This window comes from Curcuma longa, chromosome 16 (genome assembly GCF_044706935.1).
Source record: "Curcuma longa cultivar G26 ecotype Majalengka, Jawa Barat chromosome 16, ITB_CL_G26_1.1, whole genome shotgun sequence".
Lineage (NCBI taxonomy): Eukaryota > Viridiplantae > Streptophyta > Magnoliopsida > Zingiberales > Zingiberaceae > Curcuma > Curcuma longa.
Genome location: NC_133876.1, coordinates 1,446,092 through 1,463,836, shown reverse-complemented (window position 1 = coordinate 1,463,836; position 17,745 = coordinate 1,446,092). Strand labels below are relative to the sequence as shown.

Here is a 17,745-nt window from a genome sequence, read left to right as displayed (position 1 = left end):
AGGGCTAAACCGGATCCAACTCGAGCTCAACCGCGGTCAAATCAAGTCAAATTTGTCAAATTGATCAAGCCAACATGGAGGATATGACTCGGATCGAGCCTGATCAAAATTTCACAATTTTTTGGAAACCCTAAGAAGCCCTAGAGCTCAGATCAAATGTGGCCGTCGGATTCAAAATCAAAGGCTCAGATCACTTGATTAATCAGCAGTATTAAAGCCAAAACCTTACCCGATGAACAGTGACTCGCCGTCACTGTTCATCTTCTTCGCGCGGAGCCTGTTCTGTTCGGCGACGTAGCAAACGGCGAGCTCCCATCCACCCAATCCAATTCCGTTGCAATCCTTGGTCCTTGAGAAGTCCAAATCTGGTTCGTTGAGTGAAATCTGGCAGCGGGAAGGCGCTGCGCCGGCGAGGGTTTCTCCGGCGTCGTCTCCTCTGTTCCTTCTTGTTCCGGCGATTTGCTGGACGATCCGAAGCTGTGCGTCAACGAGGGGTTCTCTGAAGATCACGGAACAGGTCCAAGAATCCAGCAATCTCATCAGTGCAAGGAGGAGGAGAGAATCCCGGTTTTGCAGCTCCAAATAGCTTCGTCCAAGGCTCTGTTTTGTTCCGGAGAGGGTTTCTTCGGGATTTTGTGGAGCCGGCAGCGAGAAAACCACACGACGACCAATTTCGAGCTTCCGAAGGAGTTATTGAAGCCACATTGTGGATTCATCGGCTTGATTGACACCGAGTTGAGGAGAAACAAGGGGAAAGGAATCTGTGGATGTTTTCTGATTTCTGTTCTTCAGTTTACTGCATTTTGCTATTTTTCTTGCATTTTCAGTAACCGGTTGTTATCTAAACCCTTGAATTGCTTCCGTGTTGTTAATTCCTATTGTTAGTCAATCTTGTTTAGTTTCATTTAATGTTCTTTTAACTTCAATTTCTGTTGGTTGTCTGATAGTTTTGATGACACTGTGCCGTGCCACCCTTGGATTCATTGTTCTGTGCTGAAATCTCCCGTGCCAACCCAATTTCGAAAATATCAGCTTAGCCGAGCATTTGTTTCTGAAATTACCTGATAGAATCCATTTTGGTTGCTCATTTGATCGGTTTTTCAATGAATGCAGTGAGCTGTTGTTAGTTGATTGTAGGATTTGGTTTTCTTTTGGTAATGAAGGGCTGATACAGTTAAGGTTTGAGTATGGATAGGATTTGGGTTTTGATACTAAAAATCTGAAATTCTCTTGGAACTGTTGTGTGTCAGTTACTCTAATTCGTTGAAACATTTTGAATGCAAGTTATTGATTGGGTGAGTGCACAATGATAGAATGGTTAGTATTAGCTTTGTGCCAAGCTTAAGTTCTTTGCTTCACTATTGCGTGCCAATCATTCTTTGAAAAATCAGAAATAGTTAACTAGGAAGGTTCCTTTCTTTGCTTCACTGTTGTGTGCCAAGTTTTTTTCTTCCTTGCATCATGAATTGTCAGTTAGGTTTGTTGCAGTTATAGATTAGTCCATGCTTTAATTCAATAACTTTAGTTTTAGTTTAGCAACTTGTAGTTTGTTTCATTTACGGATTTTGAATCTACATTTTATTTCGAAAACCCCAAAAACCCCATCATGCTTAGGTTCGATTGATATTTAGGTGTGTTTGTTTACATTGCATATTGCTTGTGGGACGTGTAGTCCTCATTCCGACCGTTTGTGGTCGCGTATATTTGTTTGTATTTTTAGGAATTGTCATAGTTACTGGGGAGGTGCTGCCGAAATTTTTCGGATGGCCTTCTCGGGGCGTGACAACATCCCTTCACACCGATACATATTATGGGAACATCTCCGATCAAAAACATCCTCTCATCAATATATGCTATGGAAACACTTCTGGCCAGGAACATTCCTACAAAGTCAGATCCCTTAATTTGAAATGACCGTCCATCTCCTACGACCATCCTTGACAACCGCAATTGATAAAACGGTCGTTGTTAGTAACGCCATTGGGCATAGCCAAGTGACAGTCAATAGGGCCTATCATGGATGGTTGGAAGGTGACATGTGTATGAAGATGATACCGTCCCCTTTAGTACTTGAAAAAGCCTTGCCCAGGAAGGTAAGTTCACTTGGGGAGGCACTCACACTATTGGAAAATCTTCGTCAGAGATATAGAGGAGTATGCTAAATTGATATTACAATTGAAATCAACTTTAGACTTATTTGTCAGATGATTTATGTTGATAATCTCAAACTGTCAGGCTAGTTCTTAACATGGTCGAACTAAGCTACCAAATGCCAAGTACCATGAGGTCGAAGTAGTCAAGTTGCTGAGTGCCCGAGCTACTTCAAGCCAATCTAGTATCTGTCTGTTGAACTATCGAGTGGACTTCTCAAGTCCAAGTGGGATGTCACTGAGCAAAGTTGAGTGCTCTCGATTAGTCCCAAGAGTCGCAAGGTCCAAGCAGCTTAAGTGTTTATCGCCCAAGTTACCAAGTATTGAGTTGGGATGTCGAGTGTCTGAGCTCCCGAGTGACCCAATCGCCGAGTGAGTTGTCACTGCTTGTGAACCAAGTCGGGAAAGGAAGATGTTGAGGCCTAAGTTTGACGCATTTTCTTAAAACAGATTCATCCTGTCCAACGGTACTTCAAGATTACGATGGGTGTATGTTTCCCAAGATTCAACAACACACCGCGATCACCACCAAGCACGAGTCAATCGTGGTGAACTAAGTTGTATCTGAATGCTATCACGAATAGATTGTCGAGCGAGTGCACAATAGAAGAAGAAAATAAAGGAACGACGGTGGAAGGATTTGCTTTTTTGTTATTTCTGTCCAAGGTCTTAGCCCCCTTATATAGGAGCTTCGACCTTTCATAACAATAAATACCAATAAATGGTCGAATAAAGGCCATTACTGTCTCCTTTATCGGCCTGACTTAACGTAAACCATTCAGCCATTTCACTCGACGATTACATATTCTTCATTATTCATCGATTAATGCATCCATTACACACTTATGAAATTCCCCAAAAAAGGATTCATGTGGCAAAATACAAGTTGATTCGCATGGGCAAATTTTACCTAGATCGATCCGATATTTGACACACATAAGTTATGCTCACATACAAGTCAACTTGATTCAGTACAATCTGGACCCTAAATTTGCACCCCTACAGGACCACGTATGAAAAAGAGTCTCTTCTCTTATATATATATGTTCACAACTTCAATACTTGTGATACATTATAAACCAACTATAATATCATGAAACCCCCAATGTGGGACTAAAGTCTCATTCACAATGGAGTTTCCTTCCTTCCCACCTCTCTTGTTTCCATTCAAATTTTTAACAATACCCTACGTGAGTGATAACATTCAACATTTGAGTTCAGTATACAATAGGTAGGTTTTACCTTTTGAACTGTTCCTTGTAAAAACATGCATGCTTATTGGCTGATAATAGATGCAATCTTTAACTATTCTGTCATTTGTGCAAGCATTTATACATCTCACCCAGGATTCTCCATGATATAACTTAATTCTCATGAGTGTGTTTGTTCTTGTCCATGAACACGCTTAGTTTTGTGAGAAGTTCTAAGAATTAGGTCTTCTAATTCTGTTCAAAGCGGCCCCATTTCTTTCTCATTTAAATAATCTCACAAGAGTAATCCATTTTACTCTATTCAATCATTAAAAGTTATGTACTTAATCTTCATCCTTCACTAGTCCATTGGGTTGTTCCTCTATAGTGATCTAATTAATCGGTGCGGTTAAGTTGTCCCTTTAAACCTAATTCTTGAGAACTCGAGTCTGCATAGGTTAGGTTTTCTTTGCATCAATATTTTTCGTCGGCATCAAACACATTCCTTATGATGATTTACAATTAACTCTCTGTTTAACCATTTGGTTAGCGAATCCACTAAGTTATCTTTTGATTTTACATAGTCAACGATGATAACTGTCATTGAGAGTAGTTGCCTAATGGTATTTGTCTGATCAATTACTAATTGACTATCACAATGTATGCAAATTGCAAACACAGATTTCGATCATTTAAGAACATCTTCTAAGAATTATTATAGTCATTCAGTCTTTTAATTTATCACGTTTGTCAAAAGTTACAAACTCAGATTCTATCGTGGATCTGATTATTATGATTTTCTTAGAATATTTTCATGAAAGGTTGTACTTCTCAAAGTGAATAAATATCCACTCGTAGAATTAGTCTTTCATGTTAGATATCCAATTCATATCGTTGTATCCTTCGATCACAACAGGATATCTTGTATAGTACAATTCATAATTATGAGTATACCTTAAGTACTTTAGTACTCTTATTATCCTTTTTTAGTGTTCAACACCAGGGTTATTTGTGTATATACTCAATTTACTTACTGCATAGGTTAAGTCTAATCACGTATAGCTCATTAAGTACATTAGACTTCCAATCACTCTGGAGTACTTTATTTGAGAGATGCTCTCTTTTCAATTTTTTAATAGATGTTGACTTTTATCTATCAGAGTTAGTGCCAATGCAATATCACTATCATTGATTTTCTCAAAAATCTTGTCCACATAATGCAATTGACTTAGAACAAGTCGTTCTGATGTTCTAAGAATTTAATTCCTAAAAGCACATCGGCTAAGCTCATGTCTATTGGTGCAGTTGCCCCCAAGAGAAATTAAATTTTAATGTTTGGCTAAAACAAGTTTAAGTTAGATAATGTTGGTGATCTAACTTGTGTGAATTGAGTTCACAGAAAAGTTCAGGTTAGAAGACTTGGCAAATGGTGAAGTCCCGGAGGCACGACCTCTTGGCAAAGGGAGATTTAGCACGACGAAGCTGAGGAAAACGTCTCAAGCAAGTGCAAGAAAGGGCACGAGGCTTGTGGAAGACGTTTGAAGGCTTGCGTCAAGGCTAAGGGATGAAGAAGGAAGCTGAAAGGGGAGTTTCAACTTGACTAGTTGACTGACACTGCCATCAGTCGACTAGTGACTTGATTCAAAAGCACACAGCAAGATTGGTCGAGTGGTTTTCTTGGACCAGTCGACTGGTGATGGGGCAGTCGACTGATGGATGACCGTTGGGATGACAGTTGGAGAATTAAACGCTAATTAATTAGCCGTTGAAGTCCATCAGTCGACTGACTCAGGGAGCAGTCGACTGATGTCGAGAATCTCATAAAAACTCAGTTTGACGATTGGAGATGTAATTATTCATTCTCTTTCATTCTTTCACGAACTCCAATCACTGAAACATTCATTCCTCTTCCTCTACGCTTCAATATACATCTTGTGAAAGGAAGAGATCAATCTGAAAGATAATGAAGTTTGTACTAGAAAGATAATGAAGTAAGCGTTTGACAACATTCCAATGATCAGTAGTAGGTCGATAATTGCATATGCAATATCAAGACGAGTAAGACACAAATATTGGAGACTGCCAATAATGGTTTGGTATTTAGAAGAATCAATTAATGGAATTCTAGAATAGACTATAAGTATTGGCTTAGTGGCAAGAGGAGTGGTGATAGATTTGGCCCTAGTCATATTTGTACGAGGAAGAAGATTTGTGATATCCCTCTGTTGAGAGATAACTAATCCGGTGGAGGTAGTGACAACTTCAACACCAAGACAGTAGCTCAAATCATCATGATCTTTAATGAAAAATCTTTTGGAAAGAAGATCAATAACCGTTGAACTGCAGTACGTAACATTGTTGCCAAAAACATACAAAAGGAGATAGACTAGAAAACTATCATTGAGGAAGACAAAGAATGATGTGTTTGCACGAGAATTTTTAAACCTAGAGGCTACAAGAAATTGTCATAGTTCATGGTACCAAGCTCTTGGTGCTTGTTTGAGACCGTATATAGCCTTGCGTAACTTGCATACATGCGTGGGATTATCATGATCAATAAAATCTAGTGGTTGTGCCATAAAAACATCTTCAAAGAGATGACCTTGGAGAAAGGTATTGTTGACATCAAGTTGACGAAAAGACCACCCACAACTAATAGCAAGACTAAGCACCAAGTAAATAGTCGTAGGTTTGACAATCAGATTGAACGTGTCATGATAATCAATACTAGGACGTTGATGGAATCCTTAGCAACTAGTCTCACTTTGTACCTGTCAATAGTGTCATCAGGTAACGTTTAATTCAAAAAATCCATTTACAACCAACAAAATTTCTCGTTGAATCAGCTAGGACAAGTTCCCATGTTCCATTCTGTACAAGAGCATCATACTCTTCAGACATAGCCTACCATCATTTAGGATCTTTGAGAGCTTAGGTCACTAAGTGCAGCTCAATGTGATGATATAAGGGGATGATAGAGGTAAGATTAAGTTTTTGGATGGGTATGGATATTATTTTTAGCTTGAGTGGCCATTGTGTGGGTATTGGTGGGTGGGTTTAGGAGAGGGGAGGGGGTATGAGGAGAGTGACAAGGGAGGGGAGGGTTGTTTTTGTGTGCTAATGGTGGTGTCGCTAGCTTGTCCAAGGCAATCGAAGGAAGGGGTTCGGTCAACGGCAGGTTGGCTAAGATCGATGTTTTGGTAATGGGATGTGAAATTTCATATGGTGTGTGGTTGATCGAGCATGTGGAATAGTGGATGGGAGATGGACAAGCAGATGGAGTTGAGCATGGGGCAAGGCGGTTGCAGGCATGGTGAGTGGAACAACCTTAGTGGGAAGAAATGATGTTGATAGAAATCAAGTTGAAAGTGTTTCTAGACTTGGATGACGAAGATGAATTTGAATGGAAAGACAGATTCCACAAACTTGACATGATGAGATATATAGATATTGGAAGTAGAAGGATCAAGATAGAGATATGCACTTTAGGTGAGGGAATACCCAACAAACACACAAGGGATGGATCGTGACTCAAGTTTATGAGTAGAATGGGGATGAAGCCATGGATAGCATAAACAACCAAAGCTACGGAGCTTTGTGTAGTTTGGTGGGGAGTGGAAGAGAGACTCATAAGGAGAGGAAAGAGAGAGTGTAGGTGTGGGCATGCAATTAATAAAATACACAACAGTGATAAAGGCATAATTCCAGCATGTGATCAGAAGTGGGCATGCAATTAATAAGATACACAACAGAAGTGTAGTATGTGATCAACGTATCCTTTCTGCAATAGATGCTGCTTTGGGAATAGGAAGTGTTTTATGTATGATGTATCTTGTAGTGAAGTATAACTTTCAAGATATATGTACCATTAGCTGATCAGTTCTAATAGTAGGAGACAAGAACTTTAAGATTGAACAGGTAGAATTGTGTGATTTTGGTACTTGGACAAGTCAGAATGATAATTGCTGCAACGATAATAAATGGTATCAGTTTCATTTGATTTCTCATGCTTCTTTGGTTTCCAAGGAATGATAATTGCTTCGGCAGTCTAAAGATTTGTTTTCCTCTTTTCAATGTGATTTCTATTTATCCACCCATCCTAAGGTAATTAAGTCATATAGGCTATGATTATAATGAATAACCAATACCACGGCAATACTTTCAATGTTAATTTAAGCGTGGATAGCCATCATTATCTTCTAAAGCAGTATGAAATATAGCTATGCCATCTCTTAATGATCTTGATTAGCTTTGAACAATTCCTAATTTGCTTATTGCTGGTTATGCATTTCTTATCTGTTTTAGATTTTCTTCTTTCCACACTTATTGCTGATTGTTTATAGAATCTCTTCTTATTGTTGATTTTCTTCTTTCTTATATGCATTTCATATACAGAATAGTTTGCCGGTTATGTATTTTTCTCCTCTAGTTGCTCTTTTCAATATGTGAGAATTTGTTCTACCTTATTTCTTTTGTATTAGACTAACAATAACTAATTTGTTTGTAAAATTAGGTTGCTGGTGGTGGCATTGGTAGCGGTATTAGAAATTATATTAGTGGCGATAGCAATGTTGTAGCTCAGGTAACTATCTTAACACAATATTATACTTTCATTTATTATTTATAGCATGCTCTATTATAAAATTTGTTTAATCATTAATTATTTTTTATTGTTATATAGTCAAAACTAAAGAAGGTGAGTGCTGGAGATATCAGTGTTAATGCTAAATGTAAGCTGCTTCATTGGTCTGTTGATGGAGCTGTTGCAGAAGGTCGAATTGCATCCATGGATCCAAAAGCAAAAGTACATCATGTTTCTCTTGGTGGATCTTATTGGAAAGTTTGGATTGATAGAGTTTTCGTGGAGAAGGTGGAGCTAATTCGACCAAACGAAGAGATATTTTTTCTTGAGGATGCAATAGGAAGCACAGTCGCTTGGGCATCAATGTTTATAGTTTTGTCTGACTGATATAAATTTGACCATATACTGTTTGTAGTAAAGATGAATTTTTGTTTGGATTGTTTTATCTAACTAAATGTAGATAATTATCTCTGATATATATGCACATTGTTTGAGCTCTGATTTTATAACTGTGAATGTGACGACATCTGATATTTGTATGTGGTATTTGTGTGTTGGATTATAAATGTTAGAGTTTTGAGCAGGTTATATTATTTATATTTGTATTATATTTGTGTATATAGGTATATTGTATCTTAAGAATATAATTATCCGCAGTGCGCAGGACGTGCGCTGTGGAAAATTGCATCCACAGCTTGCGGGCGTGCGTTGCGGAAAGTTGCATCCGTAGCACACGGGCAGAGCGCTGCGGATGCAATTTTTCGCAGCGCGCGCCTGCGTGCTGCAGATGCACCTTTCTGCAGCGCGCGCCCCGCGTGCTGCGGATGTATTATAAGTTTCAACAGCTTAGGATTATGTAGCATGCGATGTGCGCTGCAGATAGTTTAATTGCGCGCTGCGGAAAGTCAAATTTGTTGTAGTGCATCATATGTTGCTTTCTCTTCATGCCTTTTCATATGTTGACTAGGTCGGTAATAAGGATGATTACACCTTCACTAGTGCTTATATTGTGTATCTTAGTAGCAATCTCATATCATGGTCCTCCAAGAAACAACACACGGTTGCACGCTCCTCCACTGAAGCTGAATATTGTTCAATTGCTGCTACAATGCTGAGTTACGTTGGCTATGTTCTCTTCTAATTGAACTTGACATTCATATTCCTACTGCTCCAGTTATCTATTGTGATAATATTGGTGCAATTCATTTCTATTCCAATCCTGTCTTCCATTTACGCATGAAGCATATTGCGATTGATTATCATTTTATTAGAGATCAAGTACAAAGTGGAGCTTTACGTGTCACTCATGTCTCCTCAAAGGATCAATTAACTGATATCTTGACCAAGCCCAATTCTTAAAGATCAAGATTGGACTCTCCACATGAGCTCTATCTTGAAGGAGCATATTAGAGGAATTAATGTATTATCTATATCAACAATTATTTAGTTTCCTATATTGGTTTGTAAATTAAATATTTTGAGATAACAACAAATTTCATAGATTAGGCAACTAATTAGATTTATAATATTTAATTAATTATTTACTATGATTAGGAAATCAATCCGATCTCATCTTATACTTGTATATATATCATAAAGAATGAAGAAAAGTATAGTTATTATTCTCAAAGCTTATATTTATTGCATATATAATTGGGTGCTTGCAACGTGGAATACGTACGATACAAATACAGAGTACAAATAAACACACAAATAGATCATATATAATTAAGAGACTGATAAGCAATTCTCAGATTAGGAAGAATCGATCTTTGCCGTTGTAGTTCGTAGAACATCATCCAATGTAGTACATCGGGTCAGGGAGTTTGAAGGAGCGAGTTGACGTTGACCACCCCAACAGATCACTCCATTGGTCCCCTGAGTTCCCATGAATCCTGAATCCTTCTGCTTCCAATGCTGCTCGCCTTTCTGACTTATAGACAACTGCTTTCTTTTTATGGTCATCAGATTGCCTGCAGTACCATTGTTTCACCACCATAAAATAAAATTAAAAAGATTTTTATATTTTCAAAATAATCTCGTTCAATGTTATTCTAACCTTAAAATAAGCTGTTCCCATGAACTGTAGCCAACAGAAAGCAGATTCTCCACGGTCACGTTTCTTTGGTTCTCATCTCGACCAGTCAGTAGAACTATCTGAAATCCAAGCTCAAGAAGCTTTCCATATAACTTTAGACTTGCTGGTAAAGCTGGAGCCTCACCCAGTTCCACCCATTCATTAAATGAAGTCTCATTGTAAGTTTCAGATCTATCAAATGATAAAAAAAAATCAAAATCAAAATGCAGCAGAGGCTTTAATTATGATAAAGATGTGTGATATGGCGGATTCTTATTGGTCTTACGTGGTAAAAAAAAGTCAATAAGCAATCTAACATGGCAAGTCAAGAGGTCAATGAACAAAATTATATTTGACTGGCCCAACCACAATAACATTCGGCCCGACCTCCCTTACTTGGCCCGGCTTCAAATTCACTCAGGCCCGGCCCAAAGGTCCCTCAATCGGTTCGGTCACTAGGTTTCACTCATGGCTAGTCCGCTCTCGATCGACTCGGTCACTCGGATGGTCCAACCTTGCCATGCTCTCGGACAGTCCGACCTCGCCATGCTCCCAGACAATCCAACCACGTTACACTCTCGAATCGCCTCGGTCACTCAGCTACGCTCTCGGCCACTTGACCATATATACTCAACCGTCTCGGCCACTCGGCCTTACTTTTGACTGTCTCGGTTACTCGGTCTCATTCTCAGTCTCGATCGACTCGGTCACTCGATCTTATGCGCGGCCTTGACCGTCTCGGCCCCAACCAACCTGACCACTCTATTCGACACTGGCTCGGTCTCTCTCAATCATCCTCAGTATTAGAAGATAACTAAGCGTGTGCGAACTCTGCCAAAAGATAAGGATGATTACTATGTTAGCAGGTCTGATCCCTACATCCCTCTGTGTCTCTACCCATAGCTAAAAAAAATAAAACAATCCGCATGGCCAAGTCATAGGGCGGTTACAAGGTTTGTAAACTCAGTTTCCCTGATACTATACTATCCACTCACTTATCTGCAATTTGTAGAAATTGTCTCCCTAGATACCACCATAGCTTACTCCCATGTCAGTAGAATTGATGACTATATAAGTTTCCCCGCAAGTATGAAGAACTCTCTCTGAAAATTTCATATTCTTCTTCTTCTTTATCCCTGTTTCTCTTTGCTGACTTGAGCGTCGGAATGACCTGTCGAAAATCTCTGGCACCTAACTAATCCGCTCGTTCAGCTTCTTTTCTTAGGTCCTTAAATCAGCGGGATCGACGACGATTGAGATGACATATATTTAACTAATGATTTACTTTCCACCACATCCAGTCGGAATAATATGAATCATAGGCATTTCAGGTTTAAGTTTAGTATCGAGCAGCCTTTTGACATGCATGCATTAACTACGAGAGAGCCTCCAGGTGAATGTACGTATTATAAAGATCTTGGTCGAGTCAGATTCTTTTCCATGGATATATACTGATTAATGACGACAGATCAAGATAATACGGAAAAGGATTACCCGTATCCATGGAGCGCATAATACGGAAGATTGGAAAGAAGCGTCTCGTCGATGTCAAAGATCCATATGTCTTTCCCATCGCCCTCGATCGTAACAGTAGCGGCGAAGTTTAGCGAGTCGGCGGCGACAACCTTAGAATCCGAATAGTACTGATCCCCGTCGAAGTACTTCTTCACGTACCCAATGCACTTACTTGGGATCGAATACCAAGGCCCCGCGTTGTTAGTCTCCACAGAGAGCCTCCAGCCGCCGCACAAGTAGTCATTGGCCGCTCCTCCAACGCCTGCGGGACGGCTGAGGGTGCGGCCTCCGGGGAGCATCCGGAGGAGGGAGTGGTAGGCGTCGGCAGAGGCGAAGGTGACGGTGAAGGCGAAGAGGGAGATGAGGAGGAGGAGGGCGAGGGATCGAAAGGGCAGCATTGCGTCGGAGGCTTCAATCAATGGCAGGTGCGAGTACTTCACATCTTTCTCAGCTTATAAAGCCAAAAAGGAAACATGAAAACCTCAATTTTATAATTAATTAACATGCTCTAATATTGCTAAATGAACGGTCAGAGTAAATCTGCATGTGTTTACTGTTTTTACGAAAAATAATTTAGTATTTAATTTTTTTTTGTACCGAGCCTTGTTGGGAATTCCCTTCCCGCGCCCACTCACGTACGACCGTTGTCCGGATTCGCGTCGGTTGTTTGATTCAGTGCCTATTTCTTCCACGTGTTTGGCATGATAAATCAGCCAGATGTAATGATGGATCCGACAAACCTTTGCAAATCCAGCTCATCAATTGCTGGCAAAGTTGTCTTCTCCGCTAGATTGTGGTTGTGCGAGACTGCAAGTTCATCCGGAGGATATGAGTGAGTACTTCGATTGTGGTTATACGATTGAGGTAGCGATATGATAGCAATCAGGCTGGACCATGTACATGTGGTCCAACTTCTAATGGATTCTACTTGTGGTAACACAATAAAATTTGAATCATATCATACTAAGTTGAATTGAGTAAAGTTAAAAATAACTAGCATCCGAGACATAATTGAGTTAGTTATAAAGCATCAGAATTACTAAAATATTTAAAATAAAAATAATATTTTTAATATATATTTATTTATTTTATACTTTTTTTTATATAATCTAAATATTCAACTCTTACAATCGGATTAATTTTGAAGATGGACAGTCCATATTAAAAATAAAATAGATAATCCAAACTGAAAATCAATCCTTATCCAATTAGAAAATATGTTATTATTTGACTAATTTATTAGCCGTTAATTGAGAATCAAAACAACTATTAATTAGTTAATTAAGTTATCATTATTTGATTGTAATATATACAATTATCATTTGATTGTTAACAATGTGGCTAATTAATCATCCATCTTTTATAAAATGGTTGTCTTATCCCTTTTGGAGGAGACTACAAAAGTCTCTTTTCTATTTCCAGTAGAAAACTTGCACAGATTTTCTCTACTTTTCGTATTCTCAAACAAGAGGGCTCTTGGGAGAGAAGTTTCATTTCTCTTTGTAATACTCTCCTTGTGATATATTTTGTGAATACAAGAGTGAGTTCTTTAAGGAGTGTTTTATTTTGTGTGTTTGTGAATCTGAATTTCTGTGAATCTTTCTACATGGTATCAGCTGAGCAAGATAAGGTTATCTCCTACAGGAACTTTCGAGCTTATTCTGTATACTAGTTCACACAACCTTAATGAACTTTTATATGTTCTGCCAACATGGGAGATTTGCAAGCAAGTTTATTTCTCTTAGGTCACTCATATTAAAAGTTCCTTAAACTCAAGGAAGCTCTTGAAGTATATTACAAAGGATCCTCTTACCGAGTTGAACCTTTCTTTCGAAGCTTTTGGAAAGAGACGGATGATGAAGTATTTATTCCCCTATCAAATTCTATGGATAGAACAATGGTCACTTGTGCCCTAACGTCGAAGGCCCTCTGGGAGCAAATGAGTAATCTGTATGGACAAAAATCAAATTTGGGAGAATCTTCGAGATCAAAATACAAATTGTAGATATCAAGTTATTTGGTGACTCTGAAGATCTATGGAATAAATATAATACTTTGAGACTGATTACAACCGACCTCAAAGTTTTACAACAACAAAGAGAGAAAGATATGATATTTGGCCTTCTTATGTTGTTAGAAGAATCATATGCTCCTCTACGTCAAGAGATTCTGATGACAAGAAACTTTCCTCGCTATCAAGAGGTCAGGGCTATGATTCAAAGAGTTGCAATAAGCATGAGACTTGAAGCCTCACAATCAAAGGGTCATGACTTCACCTTAGACCTAGAAGAACAAAAAAGCCAATAAAGTACAAGAAACCAAAGCTGTATGTGGATACTACAAGAAGCCAAATCACACAAAGGAAAAATGTTAGTGCCTTCATCTACACCTAAGGCCTGAACACTTGAAGAAAAAGGATCAATCATCCCATGCTCTAAAAATCACCATCAATGATATCTCAAAGCTACTTGAGCAAACTAAAACATACATAAATTATCAAGGTAATTGTCGCAATGCTTCTTATACTGCCTTGAAAACGTAACCATTTGATTGAGATTTTCCTGTGTCGTAACTATTACTTCGCTAGGACTTTTTTTCTCCATCGAGTCGTGATTGTTAGTAGTCCTTCTAGTGTTAACCATCGCAGTGTCTTAGCTCAAATTTTTCACAAACGGTATCAATTTATTCCGACCAAATACCATAAATGGTTAAGCCACCAATCAACGAACGATCAAGCATGCGCGCTCTTCGGAGATTGTCGATAAAGAGGATGAGAAGGACCTACAACATACTTAAACAGAGAGTTAGATTAGTGTCAGAGAGTTCCGATAAGCCACTTCAATGTTCAAATTAGAGTTACTTGAGATATCAAAAAGTAGAGAAGGAAAAAAGAAACAAGCGAGAGCTTGATGGATCCGAAAAAGAGTGTGTGTGAGCATAGAAATAGGCCCCCTGCATGTATCTTCTTTAGAATTTATATAGTTGTCAGAAGAGAATCTCCACATTGGACTCCACCTTCCTCTTTATTATCTTCGTGTAAGCTAGTAGGGGACCAGATATTCGACAGTCGTTGATGGCTAGTCCATTAGATGAACGCCATGTGTCTGATGGGCGATATCCAAGGGATTGAATCTTACGACCACCTAACTGCTCCACCATTCATACAATGTCATGTGTTCAAGAATATTCGTAATCATTATCCGCACGTGTTCTCAGTGGGTTCTATAGAGTGTATGTCCAATCCAAGATAGAAGAGGAAATGAGGTCGATGTTGAGTGGCTCTGAGGGTAGACAATGTTGACAACTAAAGCCGAGGTAGTGAGGATATCAGTGGCTAAGACCGAGACCTTCCACGAGCAAACGAGGCCAAGGTAGGTTGTAGATGATCAGGGTCGAGACTGGTGACTGAGGTTGAGACAGTGGGGGTGATGTTGGCTAAAACTGAGATGGAGATGGTGCCAAAATTTGAGACTGAGACAGTAGAGATGCTGGTGACTGTGACTGAGATAGAGACAGAAATTGTGTCGAGATCTTAGCCCGAGAAAGTAGAGATGTTGGTGGCTAAGACTCATGAGAAAGAGATGCTATCGAGATCTAAGGCCGAGATAGTGGAGATGTCAATTGCTAAGACTGAGATAGAAATGATACCGAAATCTGCAGTTGAGACAGTCGGATGTCGGTTTGATCAAATCGGAATCTCATCCGGGCTAGGCTTAATTCTCTTTGGGTTATATTTGACACACCTTAACTTTGATAGATAGATCAACATAATTATTGATCCAACAGGCCACGTGGAGACGATAGGATTCCGCCACATCACATATTATGCAATAATATGTATATCGTTATAATATAATTGGATTAGATCCAACAAATGAATTCAAATTTCAAACTAAAATAGCACAAATTTACATTTTAAACAAATGAAAAAAAATTGATTTAGAGTTTTTACACAAATTTTTATAAATATTTTTTTAAAAAGTAACCTTTTATAAAGCATAAAGTAATATTTTTATATATATATTTTTTGGCATGATATAAGAAAGTAAAAATTCTACTTTTTCTCGATTTGTTGCCTAGATTTTATTTGCAAGATCTTGTCGGTTGTTAGATGTCCCACTGATGGATGCTTGACAAGCTCCTCGAGCTACCTTGTTTGATATTTTTTAAGTAAAGGTGAATTTGAAAAATTAGACCCCTCAAATAATATAATTTACATGAGCTTTAAATTAATATTTCTTTTTTATTTTCTTTTTTTCATTAGATAAATATTCAATATATCTAATAAAATATTAAAAATATATTAAAATACATAAATTATTAAATTTTTGATAAACAGTTAATATAAAAATACTTTATAAAAAAGAGCAATTAAAGAAATTGAAATACATCCTATTGATAAAATATAATCAAAATTTATAATTAATTTTTATATAATTTTTTTAAAAATTTGAGGACCCAATTTTATAAAATCTCTCTGGCATTCTCAACTAAGTTAATAAACAATATAGAACAGTCTTAATTTCACCTAAGTAAGATTAAAAAATTCTTTAACCCAATAGTACTCAGGCCTCTTATGATAAATCTCAGTTAGATTCATTGACTATCCCTGAGAGTGATCGGTCCGGTTCTATAGAAGTTTCTCATTGACCACCAAGGTAAATCAGAAAGTACACGCAACGGCCAGCCCAGACGCTCAGCATCCTTTGATTATGTTGCGCTCCTCATTTGGAGAAAAATTTCTACAAATACACTATAGCTGGGGATCGAACTACGGATGCCTGTGTGATAATTTGGATGTCCTACCGCGGCATCATGCCCCAGGGACGTACTTAGGCCTCTTATGCTCTATTTGGTTGGGGTGAGAAAATGTTCATTAATGGAAATTAACCTCTCCTAAAGTCCGACCTGGCTCTATTTGGTTGGGGTGAGAGAAAATTTATTAACGGAAATTAGCTTCCCCTGAGGTCCGACCCTATGTGTCTTGTCCAAAAATAATTTAATATAATAATTAAATTCTTTCCCTCACTTTACGTAATTTAAATTGTCATACCAACCAACCAATATAAAATTAAAAAATATAAGCAAAAATAATTAATGCGATCAATAAAAAACTAAAATACTAAATTTGATGTAAACAAAAACTCCAACGTGAAGGGAAAAATCCCATATTTTATGTCACTCGAACTCCTCCACTATTAACAAATCTAGAATTAAATATGTAACAACTCTTGAAAATAATAATTATCAATTAATACAAAAAAGTAGATTTCAACAAATTTTATCGAAATGAAAATTTTAAGGTTCGCCGTACTAGTAGAATTAATAAAGTGAGAATTGAACACCCAACGCAATACAACACAATACGACAACAAAGGTGTACGACGTTAAGTCGCAGTCCGATCCTCTGTTATAGCATGAGTCGACAAATTTAGTGGAAAATTTGTATTCGACGGCCTCGATCGACCCATGTGTAAAATAAATTAAAAGTTTATCTTCGTAGATAGAATACTCAATTCAGCATCGACAAGAACAGCGTGACCAAAAGAACTAGTTGAGCGAAACACAAACAGACAAAAAAAAAGAGAGAATTGAACGGCCACTGCAAAAATAATAATAAATTTACGAGAAACAGAAACAGACAAAAATAATGAGAATTGAACGACCACTGTAAAAAATAATAATAATAATAATAATATTTACGACTAAAATAACTTTCTTACAAGTTAACAACATATTAAATATTCATCATTACGAAAATATATTTCATCACTAATTTACAACGAATAAAATTTTTCTCAATACATAATTTAGCGATAAAAAATAATTTGTCAGTAATTTGGCGATCAAATTGGTGACAAAACTTGATTCGTCGTCAATTTGGTAACGAATTTATTGTCATCGTCAAATTTAGAGCATAACTCTAAATTCCCCAATCCTTCTTTTCTTTCTCTCCCATTTCGCACAGCCTCTCCTCTCCGGATCCCCGCAAACCGCTGTCGCACCATCGCCATCGTCGCCTCTCCACTCCCAGCGTCGGATCTCTCCAATGAGCGAAGGCCATCGTCATTTCTGGTATTCTCACTCTCCATTCGTATAATTTAGGTGGATAATGTGTACCAATTACATCGTATATAACTCTTATATAGTTATGTGAACAAGACTATTTGTTCATTTGCTCAACACAAGCGATATGCCTCTAAGTTTTCAATCCAATTGAGATAACTTAGT

General features: G+C 37.9%; 1 protein-coding gene across 1 annotated transcript; it reads right to left on the bottom strand.

Moving 5' to 3' along the window:
- Nucleotides 1-9,539: 9,539 nt before the first annotated feature.
- LOC141847721 (acid phosphatase 1-like) lies at nucleotides 9,540-11,955 on the bottom strand. Its single transcript, XM_074735789.1, has 3 exons — nucleotides 11,494-11,955; nucleotides 9,982-10,191; nucleotides 9,540-9,895 (listed from the first exon to the last, which is right to left on the bottom strand). The coding sequence occupies exons 1-3, from the start codon at nucleotides 11,910-11,912 to the stop codon at nucleotides 9,718-9,720; spliced, it is 807 nt and encodes a 268-aa protein (XP_074591890.1). The 5' UTR covers nucleotides 11,913-11,955; the 3' UTR covers nucleotides 9,540-9,717.
- Between the last annotated feature and the right edge of the window lie 5,790 nt (nucleotides 11,956-17,745).